Source organism: Ammospiza nelsoni, chromosome 3 (genome assembly GCF_027579445.1).
Source record: "Ammospiza nelsoni isolate bAmmNel1 chromosome 3, bAmmNel1.pri, whole genome shotgun sequence".
NCBI lineage: Eukaryota > Metazoa > Chordata > Aves > Passeriformes > Passerellidae > Ammospiza > Ammospiza nelsoni.
In genome coordinates, this window is record NC_080635.1 from 110,471,329 (window position 1) to 110,489,405 (window position 18,077).

The following is an 18,077-nucleotide window of genomic DNA, read 5'->3' on the forward strand; positions in this document are numbered from 1 at the left end:
TTTAACCCCATTGTTAACTGCACAGAAAAACACCTGTATCCCAAAGGTCACCGAGTGGGGATTGCAGGTTATTTATGCTAATTGTTGTTTCTCTCTGAAAGGGAGTCTGATGGAGGCTTGCTTGCCTGACTTCTGTTTTTGCTTAGGAAATCTTCTCACATAACCTGATTCTGCTCATGCTGCTAAATATTTAGGCTCCCTTCAACACCTAATGCTAATAAAGTCACAACTTTGGTGAAGTTTAGAGAATTTTATTTCATGGTAATAAGAAAGAATGAAAATTACGATGAACTGGTCAGTGAGGAGTGAGTAATTTAATGACTGATACAGTGAAAGAACATATTAAAAAAAATTGAAACACATGTCTACTTGTTATGAAAAAGAAAGTTCCCAAATGCAGGGACCTTCCCCCTTTTGACTATCTGTTACTGTGAATTAAGCTCTTTTCTCAGACACTCCTTTTTCTTTACAAGGCAGGTTTGGTTTACCTGTATTTAAATGCAATCTTACACTATAAACAGGATTCTTAATTTAAATTAACTACATTTGGTGTGTTTTTTGGGGGTATTTTTTGCGTTTTTTTCACAACTGAGCATTTTACAGTATAACATATGTCAGCAACAGATTCTAAACCAGAATAGATCTACAGGAAACTGCTCTGCTCTCCTAATTTCTTTTAAGAATTACATATTTCAAGCAATCCTGTTTATCTTCTGGTCCTGTTAACAGTACAATAGTTTAAATTTTCAATCAAGTTAAAAGCAGTTAGATGACCAAGAACTATCCATCTATTCCAAGAACAAAATAAACATATGGAACGACAGACCTTTAAAAAATGTTTATTCGATAACATTTTGGGAAAAGAAAGATGATAAAAGCTAATAATATATCTAGCTATCTATTAGCTAGATAAAAGCTAATAAGATGATAAAAGCTAATAATATATCTAGCTATCTGTTAGCTATCTAAAGTAGCTAATAATAATAGCTAACATATATTTGATATATCTTGCAAAGAAACAAAAAATTTAAATTACGATTTCTACCATGTTCTGGACCATTATATAAATAGAATATGTACATCACCTACAGATTTTTTTTTGTATGAGTCACTGTACTGAAGTCAGTCCTTCTGCATATGTTGGAGAGGCAGGATGGAATCAGTGTTTGTGGAAGAATTCATTAAGGAGATGAATATCCAGGAAGGTAAATTTTGAGCCTCTTATTTTATTCCAGTTTTGCATTGACAGGAGCAGAGCAGTGGACTTGACCAAGCTCTGGGCACACCCTGGACACTTTGCCTGGAATGTTGGACAAAAGTCTCTTCAAACTTTCAAGGTTTGGCTGAAAACGATTCGAAACACAAAATTAATCATGAGTGGGAAGTGAAAACCTGCATCATGTCCTTTCAGAATAATTTTTCATCAACATTATTTTCTCTTTGTTTTCTTCTCTGTTGCCATTTACTCCCCAGCAGCATCCCAACCATTAATTTGACCACACACAGAAAATAAGTGGCTTTTTAAAGATTTCTTACTTATCCATAAAGGTGTTTTAAAGTTTTCTTTCTTTATGTTACAGTCTGTGATGAGAATTTGGTTAATTCAATAACAGAAGATATTAATTAAATCTTGCATTGTGAGATGCAGCCCATATGTTTTTATTTCCTACCAGAATTCTAAAATCTCAGGTTTGCCACTTGCTCTTATCAAGCGTGTTGCTACTTCCATTTAATCTGCCACCATTGTTTAGAAGATGAAGAAGTAAGAAAAAGGTAAAGAAGTCCCCTCCTTCCCTAGAATTTCTTAGGTTCAAGGATGAGATTTATCTCCCCTGGGCATGAAAAGGTGTTATCTCACCTAGGTAAAGCAGACAGCATGGTGAAATGTGATTTCTGAGAGTGCTTTGGCCCTAGTATTTCAGTAATTTTTTTTTAATTTAGTTTGCATAAATTAATTGCTGTTTAGGGTTTTTTTAAGCATCAACTTTATCCATGTCACAATTAAAATGCTTGGAACTTACTGCATAGTCCATCCTCACAATCATTGGGGCAATCCCCACAGGGCTCTCCTTCCTTGTAGGGTGTCTTCATTGAACCTATTAGGTTTCCCCTGAAACATCAATGTTACCAGCTATGAAGTCACTATACCATATTGAAGAGGAAAAATAAATTATAAAGATGTTTAGATTTACACTCAGTTACTTCTGTAACTTACTGTTACATTTATGTTGGGTCCTTGGTTATATGTCAATTTTTACATGTGTGCTGGGTTTATTTGGAAATGCTTTGGCAGTGGGCAGAAAGGGGGAGGAATTCAGGAATTTCAGGGGTGGCCTTTGTGAGAAGACACCAGAGGCTGTCTCTGTTCCAGACAGGGCCAGTGTTGGCCACTCCAAGTTGGACCCCTGTGATGGAGATTGTGGCTCTGGGATAACACATTCAAGGGAGGGTAAATTCTGCATGCAACAGCAACCAGAAGAAAGGAGAGGGAATATGTGAGAGAATTCACCCTGCAGACACCCAGGTCAGTGCAGAAGGAGAGGGAGGAGGTGCCCCAGGCACCTGAGCTGAGGTTCCCTGGTGCAGCCCATGGAGAGGCACCAGGAGCAGCCCATGGATGTCCATGGGGGTGCAAAGATCCACCTGCAACCTGTGGAGCAGGAGGATGACTGGAGGAGGCTGTGATGCCATGGGAAACCCTCACTGGATCAAGCTCCTGACTGGATTTGTGACCAGTGTGGGGGACTCAGATTGCAGCAGTCCAATCCTGAGGGAATGGAAGCATGGAAGGAATCCATGCTGGAGCAGCTCAGGAGGAACTGCAGCCTGTGGGAAGGACCCACACTGAAGTTCATGGGGGTCTCTCCAGTGAGAAGGACCCACAATGGAGTGGGGGAAGAGCAAGGGGAGGAAGGAGTGGCAGAAATGGCACAAGATGAACTGAGCAGAGTCCCCAGTCCCATCCCATCGTGCTGTTGAGGGGGAGGAGGCAGAGGAAACCAGGAGTTAAGCTGAGCTTGGGAAGAAGATGAGGGCTGGTAGAAGGTACTTTAGGTTTGGTTTTACTTCTTATTATCCTAGTCTGATTTGATTAGTAATAAATTAAGCTAATTTTCCTAAACTGAGTCTCTTTTTCCCATGACAGTAAGTGGTGAGTGAACTCCCCTGGCCTCATCCTGACCCATGAACTTTTTACAATATTTTTTAATTACTCCATCCTGTTGGGGAGAAGAGTCAGAGAGGCTGGGTGAGCTACTGATGGTCAGTCAAGTTCAACCTAAAATAAGATATAGTGAATGTGGAAATTAATTTTAGGCACTCTTTGAAATCATCACTTTAACATTCACATTAAAGTATTTTGGAATTAATTATAGTCTTCACTGTACATATTGGTATGCCTTTCTGCACTGACATTTCAAGTAGAATGTGCAAAATATTTATTTCTAATTAACTATTATGAAAATTAGGATTTTTAGGCAAGAGACATTTAATTTAAAATCAGTGTCCCTTTAATGTATTTTATGCTTTTCTTGTTTGACAACTCTTTTCATAAGTGTGTTTCTGTCCTTTCATATTCCTAATACAGTCTTCCAACCTGTTTCTCAGCTATTGGTGATGTGCCCTGATACAAATATCTCTAGCTCCTGACTAATTTTGATGATGTAACAAGTAATAAAATCAAATCAATACGTACGCGGGGCAGTACTGGCAGACATAAAAGTAACTGTACGTAGTGTTGCTGCAGAAAGCAAAACCACATCCAATTTTATAAGAATTGTGCCAAACCATCTGTAGGTATAAGAATAAAAATAATGGGAGTATGGAAAATATACATTTGAAAGTCATTTAAATACAATATGTATCACAGAAATGTTTGCAATGAGATTAGGTCACTTTATTTACCCTTTATAGTAAAAATATGAGCCCCATGTTACTGAAAATCTGCTTTCACCCCTATTCAACCAAAGAATATTGGGGATATAACAAGAATAATTCAAGACACATGTTTATAAATGCTTTGATTTTGCATTTATGTCTTCATTCAATTACAACTGTTAATGTAGGAATGATGATGTAAAATTTTGTATCCTGTTTTTTGTGCAGGTACTGTAGAAGTTAAGGATAAGACATTGCCCAACTCCTCTGAGTCAAAAGAACTCTGTTGACTGCAGCAAACCTATTTATATTTCCTTGCTGATACTTTAATAACCCTGTTTTTCTACCTTCTGGGCAATTCCCAGATGTTAAACAAGTTGCTGCTTCCTAAAGCCTTGAAATACCAATATCTTTACTCTTTACTCCTACATATACTCAGGCTATTATTTTCATTTTAATCTTGTTACTTTACATATTCTTTTCATTCTAATTCTGTTCCTTTGAAAGTTTTCATCTTGTTTTGTTAGAATAACTCTCATGTCTCCATTGTGTTTATTTCATTTAACGATGAGAGGGTAAAACTTGCTTAGCTAACATTTATTTGTTCAGCCTGAAATATAAATATCTATATTAAAAACACATCTACCTGAGTGTAATGGCCAAACATAGCACCTTTTGGTTTTGCCCCAGTTCCATATTCGAAATTTTTCTCCTCATTGTACCAGGTCTGAAGAACATCTGACCATGAGAACGGGGCAGAGGACATGAAGAGATTTTCACCACATTGAACATCTGAAAAGAGAATGGTGCTGAGAAATGCACAGAGAATACACACATGAGAAAAAAAACCCAAAAAAACAAACCAGCAAAAGGTGGGATGATTTTCATAGAAATTCTCATCCTAAATTGGGCTGCAGGATGTTTTTTCCCCAGCTGAGTGACATCACCCTTTCTAAATGTGTCACTTGGCCAGTTTGCAGCATGGCCTGTTTGGCCAGTGGTTGGTTGTTGCAGACATTCTGCATGACTGCAGGAACACCTGCACAGGTGCATTGTAGGTTCATGGCTGTAATTTTGCTATTTGGAAGTTGCCAAGAATAATTATCCAGGTCACAACCCAGTAATCTTGGGAAAATCCCAACAATCCAAATTTTACTCCTGGCACACAGGAAAGTGTCTCTACTGCCCTTATCTTCTGTTTTTATTCAGGTCTAACGCCACTGCATTGGTCCTCAAATGGGATTCACCCTGGCAAAAAACCAGAGGATTTGTATTTTAGGGAAAAAATATTGACAGGATTGTCCACATCTTAGATGTGGTGCGGGTAGAGGTCAATCAGCAACACACTGGCCTGTTAACATGGTACAGCTGTAAATTCAATATCCAGTGACTGACTAAGTATTAATCTGAACCTCAGAGACAGTTTTAGGTTGCAATTTGCCAGGGGATTTAAAAACTCTTAAGTCTGGTCTGAGAAACCATGCTTAGCACCACCAGCCAGTTTTACACCTTTGCCTTTTGTCCTTTTCTTCCCAGACATTTCAAACCAGCACAAGTGAACTGGTTTCTGCATTAGCTGGCTCTAGATCTCTAGATTCCCTTTTTTCTGATGGATATTTTAGGAGAATATGCTTTATCACTATGATTTAATTTTTTTCATCTGCTGTAGAAATGGGATGTACTATGTAAAACTGGGATGAGAATGGGATTGAATTTTTCTTGCTCACTGGGCAGATTTCTACCTAGAAATTTCCATTTGTCACATGACAAAAAAAATCAGTATGAAATTAAAATTGCATCTCATTTCCCCCAAACAAGCAAAACCCCAAAGTGGCCACATCAATAAGCTGTGATGTTGTTCAGCTCCACTCATGCTGCACTTACTGGCTCTCCTCAGGTTAGGAGGACTGTGCCTTAAATTACATTGATTGGCCCAATTTTGGGCATTCTCTGCAGCTGCAGGACACCATTCCTTAATGAAAGAAGAAAATATCTGTCACACACCCATGAATAACCCCTCATGCATACCCCTCATAAAGGAGTAACATTTAGAAATTACATTTAAATGAGAAAAAAGTCAAATGCGAAATCCTTTTGATCCCAATTTTTGAGGGGAGAGGGAGGTAGGAGCAAAGTTACTGTACACCAAGGGAATGGAAACTGTGAAGCCTGATGAAGAATGCATCAGAAAGAAATTATTTATGCTATGGATCTTTCTTCTCCTTTTAATTTTACTTCAAAAAAGACATTACTGTTAATACACCACAACATTTTCCAGTTTTTTTTTTTCCACCTGCCCAGCCTTATGTTTCTCTGGGTGCTGGCGGTGCTCAATCCTTAGGAAAGGTCTGGAGAAGGAATTTGTGGCTAAATAAAATAATGTGACCCCGCATACAGTCCTGTATCTCTCATATAGTCCACCACTCATTAAAAATAAATTTACAGCACACAACTTACCATCTTCATCATGTTGCTGGCAGTTGGTTTTACTCCTCTCCTGAGGGCATTATGTCTGTCAACAATCAATTTCTGCTGCTCTGCTCTGCTGCTTGACAGAGCATTGAGAACTGCAGTTTCCTAAATTGAAAAAAAAAAAAGAAAAAAAGCTGTATTTCTGTTTCATTTGAATTTCACTAAATCCTGCATCCTGTGTAGGAAATATTAAAATACCAAAATTTTATTATCAACCAAGGACATAATGCCTGTGGGGGAGGAAGGACTGTGGTCCTCTTTGTCTCCTAAGTGTCTCTTCCATGTGGAGCAGCATTTCAGTGGTTCCACAGTGTAAAGCTAAGCAATAATAACAGAGATTCCTGTATTTTATCTCCCAACCCTCTGTGGAGGACTGGGATATTCTGGAACGCTTCTATGCCTGTAGACTCACATTTAGGCAACAGAACAAGACTTATTTACCAATATTATAATTTCCTAATGAGGTTTTGTGTAAAGAGGATCTACAAATCATCAGAATATATTAATTGTGTTTATGATATGTTTCTCTTCTAGTTTTAAACTTCTTTATCAATGTTTTTCTATTGAAAAAATCTGTTGTTTAATCACAGGATCATCTCAGGCTTCTTGTGGTACTTCATCAGGACATCCCACTGAACAGAAAATGTTTATACCTTTCATGCCATAGATCTTCTTCCAATTCTGTCATAATTCTGACAAAATTTCTCATGGTTTTCACATGTTCTCTAATGAAAAAATAGCCATGTGAGGAACTCAGCCTCCTCTTTACATCCATTCTCATCTAGTCTGGACTGCAGCATTGAGAGGAGAAATTGAAGGATTAGGAGGAAATGCAGTCAAGCCATCAGTCATGTGATGGAGAAGTAGCAAACTACAGATTTCAGACTGTTTGAGTTGGGAGGAACCATTCTGTGAGTGCATTCAGGGTGTTAATTTAGCTGTTTGAGGGAAATCAGGGATATGGGCTGAGTGGATGGGACTGTGAGCAAAGAGAGAGGCAGAACCTCAGGACTTGTGGGATGAGAAAGGAAGAGAGGTAAGTAAATGATATCTATAAACCTGTGCGGAATTAATGGGAAAAGTGCTTGATCCTTAGGAGGTCCAGATTATTGGATTTGTGTATGGAAACTTCTGGAAAATACAGGTATCTCTGAGCCAACTTACAAGTACATCTTTAGATGTTTTTTTTGTGCAAATGTAGAACCAGAAAACTGTTTTGAAATGAAGCAGACTTCAAGGATAAGTGCTTTCCAGATCCTATATCTATTACTTCAAGAATAAATGCTTTCCAGATCCTAAATATCTCATCAGACTCTTTCAGTATATGTTTGGTGTGCATAGGAAAAGCCAAATTCAGTTGGTCCACAAGTGCCTCAGGGCCCACCCAAATTTTACAAATATCTCTTATTTACAAATAAGAGATAAAATTCTACCTTTCCAGTGGATGGAGGCAGCACAGCTGTGAAACACAGGAACACTGCTGGCAGAATCATCTCTGAAAAGTGAGAATGAGGAATTAATTTTCTTTTTACAGTTTTCATTTCTCTGAATACAAAATACATCTTTATCCTGTATGTTTTCTGGCTTTTGCTCAAGTTCCTTCCTTCCTTCCTTCCTTCCTTCCTTCCTTCCTTCCTTCCTTCCTTCCTTCCTTCCTTCCTTCCTTCCTTCCTTCCTTCCTTCCTTCCTTCCTTCCTTCCTTCCTTCCTTCCTTCCTTCCTTCCTTCCTTCCTTCCTTCCTTCCTTCCTTCCTTCCTTCCTTCCTTCCTTCCTTCCTTCCTTCCTTCCTTCCTTCCTTCCTTCCTTCCTTCCTTCCTTCCTTCCTTCCTTCCTTCCTTCCTTCCTTCCTTCCTTCCTTCCTTCCTTCCTTCCTTCCTTCCTTCCTTCCTTCCTTCCTTCCTTCCTTCCTTCCTTCCTTCCTTCCTTCCTTCCTTCCTTCCTTCCTTCCTTCCTTCCTTCCTTCCCCTTCCTCCCTCCCTCCCTCCCATTCATTTTTAGAACTATAACAATAAAATTAATTCTCCCTCTTTATTTCCAAATTTCTATGAATCAGCTGCTTTTTACATCTCATACTTCCTGCTGTAACACTGATGGGATATCCCCACAGGTGTTCACAGGTATTTTTGCTGCCCTTCTTGCAGGAAGCCTATTGCTCATTCTCAAACTCCAGAATGGGATGGGATGCTGTTCTTAGTCTGTTTCTGTGTCAAAGTGAATCTGAAAATTCCCTTGCTCCCCTTTGCCTGCTCTGACTGGAGTGCTTTGGTTGAGAGGGGAATTAGACACTGAGCCCATCTGATCTCTAATGTTGGGTGTAGGAGTCAGTATTCAAAACCTGCTCAAAGCTTAGTGACCAGCACTATGAAATCTTGCATGTGAGCTGGGGCAGAACTGGGAAAGACCTGTTTCAGGAAGATTTTTTTCGGTTTTATTTGTTTTAAGACAGGTCTTGACTATATTACAAGTAATAAGAAATGACAACAGAAATTAAAGCCCTCTCTAACATTGTGATTCTTGGTATTTCCCATGCAGGGCCAGGAGTAGGACTTTGATGATCCTTGTGGGTCCCATCCAACTCAGGTTATTCTACAAATATCTCATTCTAATTGAAAAAGCATCCACCAGACCTTGGATTCCAAGACTCCACTTGCCTGGGAGGCTCAAACACCACTCCAGTGACCAAGGAGGTCACTGCAAAGTTCAGGTATCTGCAATCAGCCACACGAGTTACACTTAGCTGGTTTCTGCTCACCTACCTCTGGCAGGCAAGCAGGTGACTAGAGTGGAATTTACTTGTCCTGGCAATTTTCCCAGCCTCCCACTCTGAGGGAATTTATGGGCATGTTACCACAGAGGTGTATTATTAGCTTACCTTGTTTGGTTTTGAGGGGCTGCTGATTTTAGTTTTAAATTATTCTTGGGGAGAGGCCAGTAGGGCTTGCTGATCCTTTCATATTCAGCAAAGCCCCTTTGCCTGGAGGCAACCAGTTTATATAAAACACAGGGTGCTCTGGAGAGCATTGGTATTCGTGGAGAACACGTGGTTAAGAATAAATATGCTTTTCCAGGTGTTACAGCAAGGCCCCAGCTCTTCACCAGGCTCTCACCTTGCTCTGGGGGTGACCCAAATGCCCAGCCTGAGGCAGGGATGCTGCTCCAGCTCTGCTAAACAACAAAACCCATGCACTGTGACTGTTGGCAGCTGGAGCTCAGAGGCCAAAAAACCGGAAAGACTGGTCACTTCTGTCCAATTAAACTCTCACAGCCTTCAAAATAGGGTGGATTATTCCAAGCACTTGTATTTGAGGGAAGATCCAGTTGATCCAGGGGAAAATATATGGATGATTAACAGAGTAAGTAATTGATCTCCTGTTCTTAGTATTGTTTTATGTCCCTTACTTTAGATTTTAACATCACCTGTGCCTCCTTGAAGTGCTTTAGAATCACAGAATGTTTTTCTTATTAATTTCTCTAACTCGTATTTCTCAGAGCCATTACAAAACTTTGCACTTTGTCTGACTTAGGTGTTTAGCAACAAAAGGTTATGCTCCCAATATCATGAAAAAATATGCTTTTCATTTAATTTCTAACTAGAAAGTAAATAGAATTTGGACTATTTTCAGCTGTACTCAAGTTACAAGCAAAAATATGTCTTTTGAATGCAAAATATGATGAGATGCAAGTATAAGGCAACCCTTTTTGCACATAAAACATATAAAGGAAAAAATTTTTCATTGAAATGATGAAGCTTTCTAGTTTGCAAACTAATCTGAAGAAGCTGATTTAGAGACATGGGCAAAGTATTCATTCACTGTAATATTTTCTATGAATTAACTTACAATTAAATATAATTGGTAATTTAATACATGATACGAGTTTCAAAATGCCATTGGAATGCTTTCTAAGACCCAGTGGGTTTCCCACTCCAAGATATTAACATACTTTTGGCAATCCCACTGATTTCAACCAAATGCTTACAGTTTATGAGATGTAAATTTAATTGCTCTGCATTAATTTCTAGGCACCGGTCCTAAAATCAGTCTCTCTCTCCCCCTCCCCTGCTCCCCCTCAATCAAACATAAATCAGGACATGTGCCAAGTCTTACTGACTTTCCTGCAAATCCATCTGTATACCAGGATCTGCCACTGAAAGATGGTGCTTTAGCATGCCTAGTTTGTATGAGTTTGGCAAACTCATGAGAATATGTTTTTCCAGTCTCTCCTTCTAAAATAAAAAAATAAAAAGGTGTATCCTAAATTATTCATTTAATTGGATAACCATTAACAAAAAAATCCCAATTATTTTTTATTATCCTTGAGAAAAACCTGAAATAGAATTAAGTCTCTGTCATTAGACTTGTAAAGCATTATTACACAAAGGCTTCTTAGCAGCTACTTTGCAGAAGAGGAGTCAATTAAACAAGGTGGTAATTTTCCCACTCTGAAAATAGGTGGTGATAGAAACATGAACCAGTAGAACTTACTAAACTGAATCTATATCCCATTCAAAGTGTTTGACTGTCTCTCTGTCCCTTTCTCTATGTATAAATAATTTACTAAGATGCTGCTTTCTTGATACAGGTGGCTTTTCTAGTATTTTTGATCGTTCATCCATTTTCTCCATCTTTTTGTTTTAGCTTGTGTTACACTATTGCCTATATAATCCTTACTTTTCACTGAATAAAATCCTCTTCTGTCTAAATTTTTCAAGAAGTCTTCTGATGACAGGTTGTATTTTATACAGGAAAAAAAAAAATTTAAGCCAACGAATCAAGGTGAATCCTACCTTTTGTTTCCATGAAGATCAGAAGTTTCTTCTGTCCTTTGTTGTGGTATTAATTCCAATAGTCCTTCATCAGATATTTGTAGAATTGGCAGGAATTCTTCACTGGAGGGTGATTTATAGCTCTCCTGTTTCCTGATAGGACAAGGTGATTCAACGTCACAAGTATTACAAAGTTCATGTAGTGACCAGATAGAACAACAGCATATTTTTCAAGCTTAAATTCATCCAAAAAGGAAGTTGTTTGCTTGTCTTCCATTTTAATTTCCTCTTACTCCTTGTACTGGAATACATGGAATACTCTGAAGTTATTTTTGGAAGTGTTACATCTTAAATTTGAAATTTGCAGTCAATGGGGAGGCCAGGTACAACGCTCTCTGCTAATGATTGACACAACCAGTTGTAGTAACATTTGATCCTGATCTCCAGCAATGCAAATAAACTCAGCTAGCTACTGACTTTATTATTATTATTATTATTATTATTATTATTATTATTATTATTACTACTACTACTACTAATTAACAATGCTTCCAGACTGACACTGTTGTAACCAAGATGGAATCTTGCCCATTGATTTTTCCATGGGAGTTTAAAAAGACTTGGGCCGAGTTCCTGTTCATTCCATGGATTCTTTACATTGGTCCTATAGTGTAAAAGCCAAAAAAGGAGACAAGGATGTTTCTGTAATTTATCTTTTTAATGAATATTGGATAAAGATTGAAAGATTACCATGTGCATTAACATTAAAACCTGTATTTGTTTTGGCATTTCTGGGTACATGGGGTGAGATGGGATGGATGGGAACACTGCCAGATCAGAAGGGATTTTCTGTGTGCACTGATTGCTTGTGTCCATGTTCAGTCTCCAGTAATTGCTGACCAGAGCAGCTGTCAGTCTGCTTTTATATCAAATGTTGCTGTTTTTTTTAATTTAAATTCAGATCTCCTGTCTTCCTAGTTACTCAGCTCCTCACTGAGAACTCAGGTTGTGCCTTCAGAACAGGCCTTTACTTTTCCACACCTGGGAAAGCAGCACCTTGGCTCTGCCAGATGAAATGACTGTGGGGTGGTTGGTGGTTGGTAATTATGTGGAGAGAAACACACCCTCAGCAAGTTTGGGGTTGACACCAAACTGCAGGGAGCAGTTCACATGCTGGATAAAAAGGCCATCATTCAGATGAACCCCAAAAAGCTAGAGCTGTGATTTGACAGATAAGATCTGAAAGCAAACAATTAAAGACACCAATTATTGAGGGAACAGGTCTACAAAAATACATTAGGGGTTGGACTTGATCATAGAATGGTCTGGGTTGGAAGGGACCTTGGAGATCATTTACTTCCAAGCCTCCCACCATGGGCAGGGATGATCTGAGAGGTCTTTTCCAGTGTAAATGATTCTATGAGAAGCTGCACAAGAGTCATCACGAACAATGAACCGCGCTGGATTGGCCACTGCACAGTGCATGAACTGACAATAGTGATTAAACCCAATTTTGAGCAATTCTGAAATGGTGTTGGGACTGCTGTGGCCAGTTTTAGAGTCCCCAGTACAAGAAAGGCTTCAGCAGAGTAAGCCCAGCAAAGGGCTGCTGTATTGGAAAGGGAGAAGGCAGAGATTGACTCTTCTACAACACAGACTTGAGGCTGAACATGGTGTTGGACCAGATGAGCTTCAGAGATCCTGTGCAACCAAAATTTTTCTAAGGTTGTGTGATTTTTATGGTGCTTACACTGGAGAGGACCAAAGAGAGACGAGTCTTATTTTATTTATTGACAGATACAGCAGTTCGACACATTACAGTGGGAACCTCTAATTGCTGTATGAGAAAACAAGTGTAATTAGCACAATCATTATAACCATAGCTAATGAAAATCTCTATGCGTGTGATCAGTGAGCAACGGATCATAAGGTAAAGACAGTATCCTATTATGTTTGTCAGTCATTCCTCTGCCTAATATACACTGAGACCTTGTGAATCAGCTCCCCACTCAAGTGTAAGAGCTGCCTAAAAACCCAAGAGAATGATTCACAACAACAGCCTATCCCCCAGCAACATTTCTGTGAATAGTCTGTCATGACACCTCCTAAGTTTATTTTCATGGAATCACAGGACATCTCAGGTTGGAAGGGACCTCTAAAGATCATTCCTGCATCCTGTTGAGGTCCCCATGAGCAGCAGCTCCACCACCTGCTGTAGGAGCCCCTCCTTTCAGGTCTGCATCACCTGCAAACTGGCTGATTATGTAAACCTCATTCCTCTAGCAAATCCCATTAAGCATAAATCAGGCATTTATAGTGACTCTTTTTGTCTGGCATTGCTAATAAGAATACAATTCCTTGTCTTTAAATTTTCATGCCAACTCCATCTCATTAGTCATAAGCTACTGTTCCCATTTCTCAGGTACGTAGAGCCCCTCTTTGTTTCCTGACATTCATCTTCACCCAGTTTTCAGATTTTGACCATGACTCCTTCAGCACCTGGTGATGAATTTAACCTGTTAACTGGTATATTTTCAACATCTTTAGTTTTGCTATGGGAAAGTGATCAATAAACATTTGCAGTTTCTTCTGTATTTTCTTAGTTTTGATGCCTACAAAATATTTCAGTGAGTAAGCTAGATCTAGTCTGTGGTTATTGTCTTATATAAGATCAAACCTATTTTGTTTTTATTTTCTCCATTTACTATCCCTATTTATCTATATCCCTCTTTTCTTTTGTATCCAGCCATTCAATATCTAGGAGAAAAATTATCTGTTCCTTCTTATTTCTACAGCATTTTCTAGAGTTCCCAGAGCAGGGTCCCAGAGCCTATCACAGCAAGAATGAAAAGCACTAATAAACTATATAAAGAATTTACATTCCTCTATCTTTAGATATCCAAATGATATGTATGTAACACAATATAGGTGTTCAGATTCCCTCAATATTCAATAGACAGAGACACTTTTCTGTTTTCCTGTCTTAGAGTCCCATCTTAGTAAATTAACTTCTGAAAGCATTGTTCTGTTCTTGTTGGCCACGCAGTGACCCTGACTTACAATAAATGTCACAAAAGCCTCTGAAACTCCACTCTGACAATTTATTTTTGTATGTGGGAGGCAATCTCCAGATATCTAAATGCTCCTGGTATTTTCTGCTTCGTGGCTGAAGACAGAGAATTAGAGGTAGAAGAAATCAGCTTTTTTCCAGTGTAGAAAAAAATAATTTTTATCATAGATTAAGATAAAGTAAACTAAATTTATCAATCTAAAAATTATTTTTAAGTCTTTAAAGTGGTGGGTAACCTCCAGGTTCATCTTAGAGACTAACCTTGGGTGACATTCCCATTCACTAAATAAAGCAGAGACCTGAATAAAGGTTTGTCAAAACATTTGAAATATTTTACCTTCACAGCAGCATTCTTCCTTTCTGTTCCTCAGTGCTAAATAGGCAGAGTTTTCTCATTTTCTGTCCACCACAAAGTGAAAACCCAGATACTCAGCTGGAGTTCCATTCCTATTACACAAATGGGATGGTCAATAAATTTATTGCTCTTAAAGACTGTCTTGGCAGGTTTCCCACTGGAATTTGAGATATAATCAGCCACATTATTTTCTCATATTCCATATGATAAGAATTTTCTCAATTATTAGAGCATATCACTTTTTTATTAGTCTGAACAAAAGTGTGGGTTTTTCCTATGTATCATCTGCATTTATCTCAGGGAGTTAATTCAGTGCAGCCTCAGATTACATGGCTTGATAAATATTTTGAGTCCATTATGGAGATTCCAAACTATATTAATAATCCTTAAAGAAACTTAATGCCTCGGCTTATTTCTATCTCAGTTTTGTGTTTCCCAGGGTTTTAATTCTCCAAGGAAACTGATGGAAACACTGAAAACTTTGGAAAACAGCAGCCTGAAGGCTCCACTGTGTATCTCTAGGAATAGACAGATTGCAAAGTCAATCACTGAGGTTTGGTACTTCCATCCTAAAAATTACACTGGTTCTCCCAAGAGTCAATGGCTCTTTCATCCCTAATTTCAACAGAGGGCACAGACCCCACGCTCTTCTGTAGCTCTTCCCAGAGGCAGTAACTGTAAGCCAGCAGGACTCTGAAGATTAATTTTTCAGTATTTTCAGATTTCTGCCATAGCAAATGCATTTAGCAATAGTGCATTTATTTAGAAGGATTCTGTTTCAAGGATTGACTCGGCCAGGCAATCACAAGAGAAATGCAGCTAAAAATGTAATTAAATTTGCATAATTTATCTGAAAGAAGTGTCTCTGTGTTTAGGGTGAGATGTTGTTTGCCACTCTCTTAGCAGTATAGCAAGGCTGTGTAACATCCTTATACCATACCACACTTTTCTATAATGTCTCCTTTAGATCTTTGATGCAGTTAATTCCCAGCATGCCTGCTGTTACCAATTCTGATTTTAAAATGTCAAGAAGAAAATGTTAGATGTCATGGAAGGCAAGGTTTATGATAAGGTTTTTGGGCCTGGAAAAAAAAAAAAGATAGAATAGAAGCATTCTGTGGATTTTTATAAATGTCTGATGTATATTTCATACCCTTTTTTGAGCATGGATCATTGCAATACATCCATGGAAAAGTTCCAAAATTCAGTTTCATATTTGATTGCTGCACTGGACTAGTTTCTTGTTTCTCTTCTTTCCAGTGTGATTTTTCAGGTCTTTAGCCTGATTGAACCCTGAGGTAGTCTAAAACAAGAGTCCTTACAGGAGCAGCAGTGTCTCGTGTTTAAGAGTAGTGATGTACATTATAAAGAAAACAGAATTAGATTTAAAAAATTTACTCTGATAAGGTGTCTAAGTGGCAGAAAATTTTGTTGCCAAGCTGTATTTCTGTTTTTCTTTATCCCAGTGTGTTTTTATTTAACTCTCCTTGACTTGGAGAAGAAAATGCACTGAACAGGGGGAATTTTGTTCACAGTGCAAATCTGTTTTCCCCCAGTACTTGTGGTTCTCCAGGCACTGAACACATTTAAGTCCTCCTTAATGCCAGTGCAGAATTACACCTTGTGGCCTGCCACAGGAAGGGAAACCCCCAAAATCTTTTTGATCTGCCTCCCACAAAAAGGCCTTGTCTTAACACCATGCACAGGAAATGTTAATGCACAAATTTTCCACTGTTGGGGAGCTTAATGATTATTTCTATGAATAACGTACCGCCAGTTTTATAGAGAAATCCCACAATATTTGGGACTAATTCCCTTTTCTCATAAGTTTGAAATCATATCCTGCTATCAAGTACCTGGACATAATCCCATGTAATATTTGAAGTAATATTGTCATGCTAAATCCTATGCATATGAAGATAACAAAAGATAAAACTTATTGGTCAGGTATTCCATGTTAACAGACACACAAAATGCAATAAACTTTATCAACTTACAGATCTAAAGAACTTCTGTCAAAATTAAGCTGTGGTTACAATGTAAGGAAGAAATAGAGATAATTCTACCAAATTGTGCATTTTGATTTTTTTAAGAAGTATTTGCAATCTATATCTGTGGTCATATCCTACATTGGTAGCTTTTATAGTCACATCCCTGTTGAATCCACCTAAAATCAAATATTGCTAGGAAAGATGACAAGACATTCTGAAGAAAAGAACATTGCAAAGACCATCAAGACCACTTTCTAAAGGTCATTTATGCACCTGAAATGGATTTAATTTAAATAACCATGGGCATCTACATTTGAGGAAGGCTCCTTTCACAGACTTTGAAAATTAACAGGTATTTTTGGGACATGTTTCATTTGATCCCAAAGTCAACATCTAAACAAATTTGTATGTTGTCTTAGAAGTATCTATAATCATAATTATGATTATTGAATGGCCTTATTAAAGTCCCACATATTTTTAATTCTGTCTTTTTATTTTAATTATTTGCATTTGACTTATTAATGAAAAGGATACTAAAAGCTCACCTTATTGGGCTAAATGTATAGCAGAAGCTGAGGAAATTTTGGTGAAGGAAGGGAATAACTCATGAACATCCCTGGAGAATCCATCTTTTTTGTTCTTCTCTTCAGAGAGAAATTCTGCAGCTTCTCCCTGGTTTGTGTGGTTTCTCAGGCTGCGGAAAGACACACTTTTAAATTCTGTGATCACTTTTAAAGACAGGCTGAGAAAAGTAAGAATTCAGACAGAGTCAGAGCAAGGGGAAGAGAATACTAAATGCAAAATTGTGGACGAGAAAGCAAACTATTATTACATGAAGGTTGAGTTTGTGGAGATGAACTGGGGCTTCTTTGTGCTCATCACAAAGAAAAATAAGGAACAGAGAGGTGGAGAGAAGTGAGGAAGTTCACCACTGTCAGGAGGAAACTGATTATTATCTCTCTGTCAAGAACCCTAAGGCTTCTAAAAATTTCAGTGGCAAAGACATTTCTGGACATATTTGACAAGAATCACTGGATGTGCCCACCCAATTAATCTCAGAAAAGGGGAAGTAATGTTGATTACAGGATGAGATGGAAGGAAATGAGAGGAAAAGTGTTGGGGGTCACATGCAGGAAGGTTGTGGCTCAGTCACAGATGGAACTCAACTTCTGCACACAAATCCAGGATTCCCTTTCACCTTTTCTTGAAAAAAATGTCATTATGGGGAACTGCATGATGCAGATCTCAACCTGTATGCTGGACATGCACCAGAAGGGTCTGAGCATCCTCTCTGGATGTGTCCTCAGCATTAGGTGTGGAGAACACTGAATAAGCTTGGATTATTTGCAAGAATCATAGAATCACAGAATTGATGTGATGGAAGTTGGAAAAGACCTCTCAGATCAACAACCAGCACTGAACCATGTCCCTCAGTGCCACATCCTCACCTCTGTTAAATTCCTCTGGGCCTGGTGACCCCACAGCTTCTCTGGGCAGCCTGTTCCAAGCCCTGACCACCCTTCCAATGCAGAAGTTTTTCCTAATATC

General features: G+C 38.4%; 1 protein-coding gene across 1 annotated transcript; it reads right to left on the reverse strand.

Moving 5' to 3' along the window:
- Positions 1 to 308: 308 nt before the first annotated feature.
- Positions 309 to 11,204, reverse strand: LOC132070861 (cysteine-rich venom protein kaouthin-2-like). Its single transcript, XM_059467994.1, has 8 exons — positions 11,135 to 11,204; positions 7,782 to 7,843; positions 6,334 to 6,453; positions 5,761 to 5,848; positions 4,523 to 4,668; positions 3,695 to 3,789; positions 2,022 to 2,110; positions 309 to 1,343 (listed from the first exon to the last, which is right to left on the reverse strand). The coding sequence occupies exons 1-8, from the start codon at positions 11,145 to 11,147 to the stop codon at positions 1,333 to 1,335; spliced, it is 624 nt and encodes a 207-aa protein (XP_059323977.1). The 5' UTR covers positions 11,148 to 11,204; the 3' UTR covers positions 309 to 1,332.
- Between the last annotated feature and the right edge of the window lie 6,873 nt (positions 11,205 to 18,077).